Source organism: Alligator sinensis, unplaced genomic scaffold (genome assembly GCF_000455745.1).
Source record: "Alligator sinensis unplaced genomic scaffold, ASM45574v1 scaffold741_1, whole genome shotgun sequence".
Taxonomy (NCBI): Eukaryota; Metazoa; Chordata; order Crocodylia; family Alligatoridae; genus Alligator; species Alligator sinensis.
In genome coordinates this window covers 1603606-1615368 of record NW_005842212.1, presented here as the reverse complement: position 1 = coordinate 1615368, position 11763 = coordinate 1603606, and the positions used below count along the sequence as shown (strand labels likewise).

Sequence of the window (11763 nt, the reverse complement as noted above, 5' to 3'; positions counted from 1 at the left end):
GGCGGGGCCTGGCGAGCTGGCAGGGGCGGGGCTAGCGCGTCTCAACCCGCCCCCCCCCCGCGACCGTTAACGGCATTCGCAGCGCGGGGGGTGGGGCCGGGAGCCCCGTGGGGGAGGTGCCTGGTGCCTGCGCGGTCTCTCGTGCGAGCCCAGCGCGCGTGCGCTCAGCCTCCTGCGCCTGTCACCACCCCCCGTCAGGCGTGGGTCGGGGGGGAGTGACCCCTTCAAAGCACGTGAGGGGCAACTGCCCTCTTCATGCCTGAGCCTCCTGCTTCATGACAGCAGACACGAGGAGGGGAGTTACCCCCTCAGGTGTTACCTCCTCAGAGACCCCTTCAAAAGGACACCTGAGGGGGTAACTCCCCTCTCCATGTCTCCCCTCCTGAAGCAGGAGGCTCAGGCATGAAGAGGGGAGTTACCCTCAGGCAGACCCCCCCCCTTGCAGACACGATATACTGCCTTCCCAGCCTGCCTGGGATTGTTTCGGGGGTCCAAGCCCACCGCGCAGGGGGGAAGGGGTAGGGTCAACTCCTGGCCCCCCCCAGGCTGGAGGAGGGACGCAGGCTGGATCCCCCACGGGTTCGGTGCCCGGTGCTGGCCCACGGGAAGGCTCCCCACCCAGGTGGAAATTTGGCAGTGGCAATTGGTGCTGCCATGACCGCTCTACTGGCAAATTTCCAGAGCCATGGGGAGCCCGGATGGCGCGGATCTGCAGGCCGGGGGTCGAGCACCCCTGGTCCGAAGCACTGGTGCTCAGACTTTGGCCCGACCGGCTGTGCGAGCATGGGGCAGGGTCAAGCCATGGGCCGGATCCGGTGCGGGGTCAGCCCCGAGCCCCACCCCATCCATTTACACCGCTCGGGAAGGCGTAGCAGTGACTCCTGCCACCGCTTCCTGCCAGGCAGCTGCCAGCCCTGGGGGCTGCGTGACACTGATTCACAGGCCATCGGGTTGACCGTCAGTCTACGGTGTAATTGTGCAAAGACAAATAGGATGTGTCACTTTTTTGTTTGTTTGGTTTTTTTTTTTTTTACAGTATTTCTGCTTGCTTTGTGACCATAGGCTGGAGGGGTAAAAGTTGTATTTTCAACCTTTTCAGAATCAAAACACAATTTTGGGAGCAATCGTTCCCTCTTCTTTGCAAACGGTACATATACCGGTGCTTACAAGAATATTATTAAACAACCCGCCCCCCCAACATATACAAAGTTTCTTAAACTCAAATTTTCTAAGCCATTAAATGGAAAGACTAGGAATTTAGTGTGGCGACGAAGAATCACACTGGAAAATGTTAAAAACAACATTTTGTAGACGGAAGCGACAATGCTCTGCTCAGAACTGGATAACAGAATGTCTGCCACTAATGGCTTTTATAAAAGCCATTAAGGAAATTAAAATCTGCTCAAGAAAAAACAATTCAGGAAGAGTCTGTTCTCAGAAAGAACTTGTAATACGGAAGAGGAAAGGACATACAGATGAGGGCAACATTAACTGTGTATCCCCTAATTTACAGGGTTTGAAAGATATTGGTTTGTTTTGTTTTCTTTTAGATTATTAACTTTACCTATCTACATTTGTATGTAATCGGTCACAACATTGCTGACAAAAAATCTGACACAATGCGTCATTTTAAATGATCTTCCCCCCCACATCATTTAGTGATATCTATTGTTCTGTCTTTGCAAAAAAAAAAAAAATATATATATTTTTTTTTTTTTTTAACTGTTAGTTGCTTTGGGAGGGGGGCGGGGGAGAGAGCGAGCAAGAGAGGTTATGGTCAAGCAAAGTGACCTTTTCGGGGTCTTTATTTATTTGCTGTCAATCCGCTTCCACAGCAGATTTTCCCACTTTAACCGTTAATAAGATTTTCTAGCTCCAGGGTGAGCGTTCAGCGCTGTGCAGTGTGAAATTCAACCTGCATTCTCCCTCTCGTTTCTACAGCCTCATTGCCAACAATAAAGATACTGGAGTCAGAACTTAGCCGGCAATTTTGCTGATGATACATTGGAGGGAATGGACTCCAGCTGGCTCTGCTGCAGCTATGTTGGCCAGTTGACAGGAGTAAAACTAAAGGAAATCTGACAGAGAAAACATAAGTGGGGGATGGGAGAGAAAGAGAACCAGACTATCAGCTCTTTATGGCAGGCAGGTAGGCAGGCAAGGAACAGGCTTCTCTGTTTCAGTGCGAGATGTTCTATTCCCAGCTCTAAATTGGCTCCGAGTTCACCTCTTTGTGCCAGTTTCTCGCCCCACCTCCTTTCAGACGGCTCTTACTTTCTCTGTAGGGGGCAGACATATGCAGTGCCAGACTGCCTTCCCGAGTCTTTTCTGCCCAACCGTATGCTCTTTTTGTGTTCTGACCCCCCCCATCTTCAAAAGTTGGAGAGAGTTTGGGCATTTTGTCAACCTCCTGAAAACCAGGGAGGGGAAAGGAGAAAAGAAAATGGCAACAGATCGCCGAGTGCAGTCCCAACCACACAGGAACAGAAAGTTTCCCACAGCAATCCTGCAGCCAAGCAGCAGGCATCACAGTAGCAGGGCTTGACCTGTTCCTCACCTTACTGAGCTCGCTTCTTCCCATTTAAGGCCACATGCCTCTACTTACCTCATCATGGCATTCTGCAGAGCTCCTGCTCGTAGATCGCAGGGTAATTTAAGAGACATGAGAGCTAACTTTAATTTACGTTCCTTTGCAAGGCCGACAAGCCTGCACCGAGCTTTGCTTCCAGTCAGACTGTACCTAGTGGCCAAGCCAAGACGTTTAATCTATCTTGGGTATCTCTACACCATGCTGCATTGTAGACCTCCTCTGAGAGCAGACCTGGGGCTATATCACTCTATATTAACAATTTGAATCCCACAAGACTAACCACAGTGTCTAGCCGAAGAACCTTGTAGAGTTTCCGTGGCTAGTCACCCATTAAGCAACTAGGTAGGGCTGATTCTATATCAGATATATAACTATATCTCTGTGGTGTAATTACATTGGTTTCAGAAGTAATTATTCTTATTGTCACTGATGTAAGCACAGTAGAACTGGGACCACCATTGTTTCCATTGGTCCTGAACTTCAGAGATGTGACCTAACGTGGCATCCACCCAAAAGCCTTCCACTTTTGGCTAAGTCTAGCTAAATCCCTAGTGCAGGTTGCAATACTGTACCTTGGCATTTTAATCAATTCTGCATTAACAACCAAACCCGAAGAGTTTGTTCAGCAATACCTCTGTTTTTTTAACCTTAACACTGAATCATAGATTTCTGAGGTCCTTCAGTATGCTGAGACACGGTAAGATACTTCATCTTCTCTAATACCCATATCATATATGCCAGCATTTGCATTCAGGAAGGACTACTTTGCATCAGCAAAACTTACCTTTTTTTTAAACTGTCCATCTAATGACTGAATTGTTTGATGTACCTCCCTGGACCTAGGTGTGCCCAGTTTCTCTCTTGGACTCTCCCTATTGATATCTGGTAAATATTGGCACATAAAAGACCTTTTTGCTCCAAAGAAGAATTGACAAACAACCAAAGCTTTCCAGCCAGTTAATCTGCAGAGTTTCTTTCCTTTCTTTTCGTTTGCTTACAAAAAGAGCGACCAAGTCCCAAGACTGAGCACTGGTTTTGCTCCTGTTAGTTGACGATAGAAATACACCTTGGCCAAGATTTACCAGAGTGGCCTCCTATTCTGACTGCTGGGTCACCCTGAGCTTTATTTCTAGGAACAAGGAACACCCACAAATCTCAATGCGAGCTGTGGGATCTATGAAGATCTGGCCTAGGGGGCCAGAAATGTGTCTCCAGGGGGACATCTAGACATCATTTTTTTAAATGTTTCCCTTTACTAACAAATGGCATTTCACAACAGCAAGCAAGCTAGGCAAATCCACGTCATCTCCAAATAGCATAACTGGGAGGACAGGTGACTGGGCCAGTAGCTGTGGATGCCATCTTTGGGGAGGGGAGACACAAAAACAACCACTACTGCCATTAGCATGGGGGCAGCCAGAACTGCCCAGTGAGTCATGGCTGCCCAGGGAATGGAGCTGCTCTGCTACACCTGTGTTATCCCCATTTTATGAGGGGAGAAACTAAGGCACAGGAAGTGCAAGAAACTTATCCCAAGATCCCACAGAAAGTCTGTGAAAGATTCCAGATCTAGGACAATAGCTTCCTGTTCCATTTTTAAGTGATAAGACTTCCCTTCTTTCTTTTCTGTAGTCCTTAAAGAAAAAATAAATCCCATGGCACCTCAAAGTAGGATTTGATGGCTGGAATTCAGTTTGGATGGTGACATTTTGTCTACCTGCCTACCTACAGGTTTGGTAAGCCAGGTATTCTTCTCAATTTCACAGCAAAACCTATGCTATCATGACACCACCTTCAAAATAGCTGTTAAATCACTAGATGAGATGATTCCCATGTAAAAGTATTTTAAATATCACTTTGGCATGAAATTTGCTAGCACTACATAAACTGAGTAAACTAATTATGCTTCTTTATGTTATTACTTTCATTATTAAAATAAACCTTTCCACCATGGAGACCTTCTTCCTGCTTTTAGAGAGGCTCAATCTGTCTCTTGGGACTAGACGGGGAGCACTTAGGAGTGCAGGGCAAACATGGTTTTATGACTCACTTGTATGGTGATCCCCCAATCCTGGACCTGGGTAGGGGTCAGTTCAACCCCATGTGCAATTTAGATTAATTAAAGGACAGTTTAACCTTTTTCATTCCACTCTGGCACACAGCTGAACTATTGCAACTATTGGCCTTTGAAGTGACACACACACACACACACACACACACACACACACACACACACACACAGTACATTGGATACAACTAAGGCTTCAATGCTACCTGCTTTCATGTCCCTTTCTCTTGCTTTCGTTTATGTGCTGTATTTAAGGGCACTTGTTACATGTGCTCCGGGAGTAGTGGACGGCAGTGCTTTAAATCTAAATCAGAGGTGGTTCAAGCACCTACTCTGAACGCCTTCTAGAGAAAATTGGATGTTTATCTTGCTGGAATCCTATGACCCCGGCTGACTTCCTGCCCCTGGGGGAGGGGGCTGGACTCGATGATCTTCCAAGGTCCCTTCCAGCCCTAATGTCTATGAAATCTATGAAGCACCGCAGCATCTCCTGTATCAGCATCCCTGCACTTCAAAATGGCAGTGGAGGTGCTTGAATTAAAGCTCGTTCAAACAAGCTTTAGTTCAAATGCCCCCACCACCATTTTGAAGTGCAGAGATGCTGAGACACAAGACGCAGGAGACTGCTGGAGCGTGATAATTACCATGCTCCAGCAGTCTCAATTAATCGAGCCTGCTCCAACGCACTTACAGCATGTCGGGGCAGTCTCCGCGCTCGTGTACAGGCATCCTAAGAGTCCACATGCAGAGTTTAAACAGTCCAAAGGTAACAAGGGGGAAGAGTATTAATGTCAGTTTAATTTAGCATTCACCACCACCAGCCTTGTGCCAATTGTTTAGTATCTTCATCTCTGTCCAGCTATGTGTAACATGCATATAAAAAGGAAGATATCCTGTTCCTTCATAGAAGAAATTAAAGATACAGATTTGGTCCAACTAGAACTTGAAGACAAATCACCTGGAAAAGACCTGTTACGTCGTCTAGGGACAGAAGCTACACATAAACCAGTAAAAGTGACTGGAAATCTGTAACACAACAGAAGTTCAGTGCACATAACCTGCTTTCAAAGTGGCCGAAACCAGTTTAAGATAAACCTGGATGGATGTAGTATCAGATTTCACTGACTTAGGTTAAATTGGTTTATTGAATTTGTGTCCCAGATCCCCTCCAGATTCAAGTTAACTTGCAGTCCTCCAGCATCCCAGGATGCTTTTCACCTCCCTCTACACACACCCACCCCCTTACAGCGTGGGTGGGCTAGCCTTGGTCCAAGCTGTCTGCTTCAGCCAAGCAGAGAGCATGCTCTAGGACCCCCTAGCTTCTGGCCTGGGCCACTGCAGGCATGTAGCTGCACTTACAGAATCAAAAGTGAATGTCTGTTCACTTGCTTATCGGTTCAGTCTGCACAACTTAGACTAGCCTGCAAAGGTTGAATCAATTCAACCTCAGGCTTTTTGACTATCTGTACTTGTAGTCTTTCCTGCTCCAAGATCAGCATTGTTTCCTTTAGCAATGCCTAACAGTTTCTGGATTCATCTACCTAAGGCCAAAGCCTAATTTTTTCCCCCTGCAGCAGGGACTTCTAACCACTTGGAACTGGTTGGGGTCTGTTGTGGAGAAAGAGCTGGTATTTCAAACTTAGCAAGTGAGCCACTTCCTAGTGCCCCAGATGTTAATGGCAGAAGGGCTCACTGACTACCCTATCATACAGGGCAGCTGGGGGCAGGGACTGTGGATCGTTAGTGACAGAACCATTCAGTCTTTTCCTTCCAATGGACAAATTAAGTGTATAATTTGCAGGCTGTCCTCGCCAAGCAAGGAAGACCTTTCATATAGCATCATCAATGAAGCCTGCTGCACACTGAGCTCCAAAATTTGGTCCTGTGGGATTTTAAATGAAATACAAGACAGCAGCTTTAAGCTGCCAGTAAACAGGGGAATTTGTAAGAAACTCAACAGTGCTGCATTACCAAAGCTGTCACATTTCTAGGAGTATGATCCAGGTTAAAGTGGATTATTTATCACTGGTCACCCAAGGCCTCTTTAGCTCATTCTTTCTTCATGGCTATTAATTGGAAGAGATGCAGCTCTGACCAAAGCCTGTCTTGAGAGAGAAAGAAGAGACACTAAAGGATTGAGGCTGAGGATTGGAAATTGTTTTTAAAGAACATTTCTGTATCCCTTCTTCTACCCCATGCACTGTGCTAGTGCAAGTGTCTTCCAGCTGTACATTGAATAGCGCAACACACGTGTCAGGTACTTGCATCCTCATTCTCCCCAGGACAGAAGCATATGCAATGGAGAGTTTGAAGTGTAAGCGCAGAGAGAGAGTGGGACAACGAGCTGCGTTTGTTAGTCAAGGAATGCGTCTTAGAATAGAAGGTGGTGAGTGAGGTCTGTAGTGATCCTCAGTTTCTGTGAGGCTAGGCCTCAAAAAAGTGGTGATCTCACTAACAGGCTGAATATTTGCTCACAACTCCACCTCAGGGTCCAGGGGGTGGCTCCACCTCAGCCACCCCGTTTAATCTCAGGGAGCTTCAGTGTAAATAGTCTTGGCCCAAAAGCCATTTACAGAAGCGTGTCTTGCAAATAATCTCAGAACACTCCTAGTTAACATGGGGCTGAAACTAGCAGCTAGAACAGAAGGACTTTCTACACTAGGGCTCTTCTCTTCTCCTCCCTCCCTCCATTAACAGCAGTGGAGATCAGAGGCAAGGCTCGACAGACAAGAAAGAAGGAAAACGGCCTAGTTAAGGAGAGGAGCATGCACTGGAGAACCAGTGTCAACCAGTCTGGATGTTAGCAGCATAGCAATAGAAAGGGAGACCACTGCCAGGAGGAGCCTTTTCTACACACCCAGGATTCATTGTCTCCTAGCCTGGGAACCCGTCTCTGTTCCCAAACATGGATATTTTTTTTGGCAGGCAGATGGAACAAAAGGTACAAGGAGGTCTAAAAAAAGCTTTTCAGGGAGGGAAGTTGTATTATTTTTTTCTATTCCACTCCTCACCCGAGAGAGCTGATGTTCGCTAACAGGCCCAATCCTGCTCGGGGCTGGGCCCCTCCTGGGATGCAGCAACTGTCCTCAGTTCTCACTGATCTGGGATCAGACCCAGTGTTTCTGACCTTGCAGATGAGAGGCCATGCTTCTCCCAGCCTCTCCAAATGAACTCTCGGCCTAACACCAGAAATACCACAATATTTTTTAAAAACGAAACCACTTTTATCTTTGAGTGGGTGTGTTATTTCGAGACAGCATTAACATGATTATAAAATCAGTTGTGTCAGCTTATTGGCTGAGCTTCAGGCTCTGATCTGCTACAGCGTCTGTTCCTCTCAGCAGCTGCTCGCATTAGCATGCTTTGACCCCCTTTCTCTCCAGAGAGATACAAGCAACCCAATTCCTATAGTTGTAACTAGCCAGTACCTGGCCAGAGAGAAATTCCCCACCTCATCACAACACCCTCTCTAGCTTCACTGAAATTTGGCACCTCACGGCCTCTCAGTGGGCCACCTTCTCCAGGACTTAGAAGTGCTACACCCAAAAAAGGGTCATGACAGGATAGTTCCCGGAAAGGATATTCTTGCTTTGCCAGAATATCCTGTCAAAGCAAGCCCATGAGCAGAGAAGCTCCATCCTGTTGAGCCTCTCTCAAATGCCCCTTGGAACAGTCCCCTCCACGCGAGCACCCTATAAACGTTACCTCTTGCCTGGCACCGTTGGGGGCAGTGGGGTGCACGCGTCTCATCCTCCACGTCAGACCAATGCACAGTAGCCTGGTGCTCTATGTAGAAGGTGACTCGCTAGAACCACAGGGTCCAGTCCCAGCAGGGTTGACTCAGACCTTCATTTCCTTAAAGCAGATTGACATAAAAGTGCAGCTTTTGCTAGAAAATAGAAGACTATTTTTCCCTATATGTGACCTTATTCATACAACCTCATTGCTCCTGCTGATCAAAAAAAAAAAAAAAAAAAAAAAAAAAAAAAAAAAAAAAAAAAAAAAAAAAAAAAATCCTAGAGTATTGTTCTGTTTAAACAAGGAGGTGGGGTTGCTCCACTGGCCTTGCCAATTTTTTTCCTCTCCCCAGTGATGCACTGGTTTCCTACTCTGCCCTCCACCCCACACGATGATTGTATTTCCCTGGCAGAGCAGTAGTTCCAAGAGTTGTCAATAGCTCTGGAATCCAGTGACAAAGAGCATCATGTCCATGCCAACTATTCTGATGCTGATCACGTTAGCAGGAATTTTCAGCTGCACTGGAATTGCAAGGAACAAAATATCATCAGGCATCTTCAGTGACACAAGCCCTGACTGCACCCAGGGCACTGTCCATCCACCTGTCCCTGCACCAGCCTGGGCACAGAGGTTCCCATGAGAAAATAAATGGCACCACGGTGCATGGAGCAGCCTGCAAGCAGGAGGTTTCCCACACTTTCATTCGATCACTGCCAGTGAAATGCTAATAACTTGTGAAAACTTGGCAGGAATCATTCTGCAGTCAAGGTGCTAGTTATACTTGTGGGTGGCTACTAATTTGAACGGATGGTAAGAACGTCTCCTTCCTCGTTATTGCATAATATCCATTTGCCATTGCCACACCAAAAGAATCCCCATTTGAAAGCTAGTTATCTAGAAACAATGGATCTTAAAATCCTTTTCATTCCAGACCTGCCCCTAGACTTTCAGCCTGTAACCAAACAGACCTCAGTAAAATGAGCATCTCTGGTGGCTGCTCCCTCAAACAATGGGCTGCTGTAGGCAGGCAGCTTCCTAAACTGGAAGCAGCGTGTCCACCAATGCATGGTACTTGGGGCACCGCTGAATGACTGTGCCAGTTAGCTTGCCAGCTCTGCTGTGGCGACACGGCTTCTGGTTTAGGGAGGAACCCGTTGACAGCAGCACACATGCTTGAGGGGCACCACTGCCACTTCACCATCTAGACCTAGCCCGAGTCACTGAGAAACAAGAGCTCTCTCATTGTTGCATGAGATGCACAGGCGGTGAGATGTGGGGGGAAGGGGGAGATGACCAACTGTACAGGGAAAACTGTAAAACTGGCTCTCCCCAGAAGAGCAGATTTGTCCAAGTGGTCTCAGCATTCAGAACTGGTGCCAGATTTCAAGAGAGCTTGGTTTCCAGTAACACACCACAGCAGAGAGGCTGGATTCTCGGCATGCTCACACCTCCTACAGAAAAGCCACATGTACCTCTTCTGTTGAGCTCTTCTGAAAGGCTGTCCTCTGTTGTGGGTGCTGAGCCCTTCTGGCTGGGCCTGGGCAAATCTGGCCTTTAGCATAGACTCAGTTCCACCGTCCTCCTGAAACACTGGCCAAATTGCTCTCAACTGCAGGAAGCAAAACACACCAAAAACACAAGCCCATGCCTTCAATCTTAATCCCAACTGCTACCTGTAAGAGCAATATATTGTAAGACAAGCACAATTCGGGGGTTTAAGTGGTACTTTAATCATTTCATCTGCCCGCTTGCATAACAAGTTGATGGTGTCCCTTTAAAGGCTGTCTAAATGCCAGATCCTAGCTGTGGGTAATAGCTAGCGTTCACATAGCAGCTGTCTTCCCGCTCCTTCCCATGTGTTTGGGGCTGAAAACACTTCTATTTTTGAATAATTGGTGGAGAGGAGGAAACAAATGCTGCTGCTTAGTTTTGGTTCTACATGTCAAAATGGACCCCGCACGTGCAGAAAGCCCCATTCACCTGGTAATCTAGGGCATATGGCAAGGCCTGCTGTCTCAGAGCCTGGAGAGGGGGGTGGATTAAGGAGAGTATAAGTGGCTTGGAGGGCTCTGGTATTTATTAAGCCTGATAGATAAAAGGGATTACACGTATGGGTGTACTTGGTATGATGTGCTCATTGCTGTAATTTAGCTGCATCTGGGACAAAAGGCTAGGCACACTCTACAAACGTGCACTCAGTGATTATGTTTTCTCAGCATACAGAAGTCAGCCTCTGGCTTCAATCAAGCCCTGCTCCCAAATCCACTAAAGCAACAGAAAGGGCCATGTTAATCTCAGTGGGCTCTGAATTAGACTCCAAATATCCAAGAGCCCTCTGCCATCAGCCGTGTAATAGCTGAACCGAGACTAGCCAGATTTTGGCCAAAAAGAGGCTTACTCCTCAGGCAGGCTTGTCTAGTAGGCTGGGAGGCCTGGATGAAAACTATTGAAGATGGATTTCATACTCAGAGACACTGATACACCTTTCAATGCAGCAACACCAACAGATGCTGCTGTAGCATTGGCTACTAGCCTGTTTGCTAAGCTGTGCACTCCCATTCCGCCATAACAATAATACACATTTCAAGGCTGAGCCAAGTATATGGAGGAGCTACCCACTATTTGGGGAGAGCTCCCAGAAATCACGTGGCTCAGTGACAACACTCTCTGAGCACGTCCCAATGGCTAAGAGGATTCCCTGGCAGTAGAACTAAAGCCATGCATGAGGTTTGGGTGGGTTGGACACAGGATAGGGCTATGCAAATGGCATAAGACGCTCCATGGTATACGTGCAAGTGGCTGGATTTGCATCCAGGGAAAGGAGGAGGTCCTGGTCATAGGCAGTTCTTAAGTCCTCTTCCATGCAGTAAGATTGTATGAGGGCTCTGAAAACCATCCCAGCTGTGAGGAGCAGCTCTGTAACCATGGTATCATTTGGGAGAAGATGCTTTATCCTATTTATAATTATTTATTCCTAGCAGCAACCCACTCATCTTCGCTGGTCTCTAGATTTGGTTGGAGACTGTAGCCAAAAACATGTGCTTAAATTCCATTATAGTCAAAGAGGTTTAAGTACCGGCTCAAGAGCTTTGTTGAATTGGGACCTGAACACTATGACAGGACATGCAGTTACACATACTCTTGTAACTGCATGTCCTATGTCAACTGATAGCACAGGCACTGGAAAATAAGGAAAGGATAGGCAGGAAACCTTAATTCTAAATATCCTTATTTTGGTACGACACAGGATTTACTTCCATTTTTGTGCGTGCATACCGACTTCTCCCTAGCCTCCTTCCTCTACTTTCTGCAGCAATAATCTGTCCTTTGCCTTAAGGACTGAGCTACCCTAGCAGCAAACTTATCA

The 11763-nt window shown here is 46.9% G+C and overlaps 1 protein-coding gene across 3 annotated transcripts in view; it reads left to right on the top strand.

The window, feature by feature from the left end:
- LOC102379609 (thymosin beta-11-like) overlaps positions 1-11763 on the top strand; it is a 15082-nt gene that overhangs the window by 662 nt on the left and 2657 nt on the right. The window contains exons 1-2 of one of the 3 annotated variants that reach the window (XM_006026854.3): positions 1211-1495; positions 3256-3287. The exons of 1 other annotated variant lie outside the window; for it this stretch is intronic. In XM_006026854.3, the coding sequence (XP_006026916.1) occupies positions 1476-1495; positions 3256-3287 (52 nt within the window). In that variant the 5' untranslated portion in view covers positions 1211-1475. Of the gene's footprint in view, positions 1-1210; positions 1496-3255; positions 3288-4213; positions 4327-11763 lie in introns of those variants that run through there. One more of the 3 variants, XM_025207861.1, reaches the window with a different exon arrangement.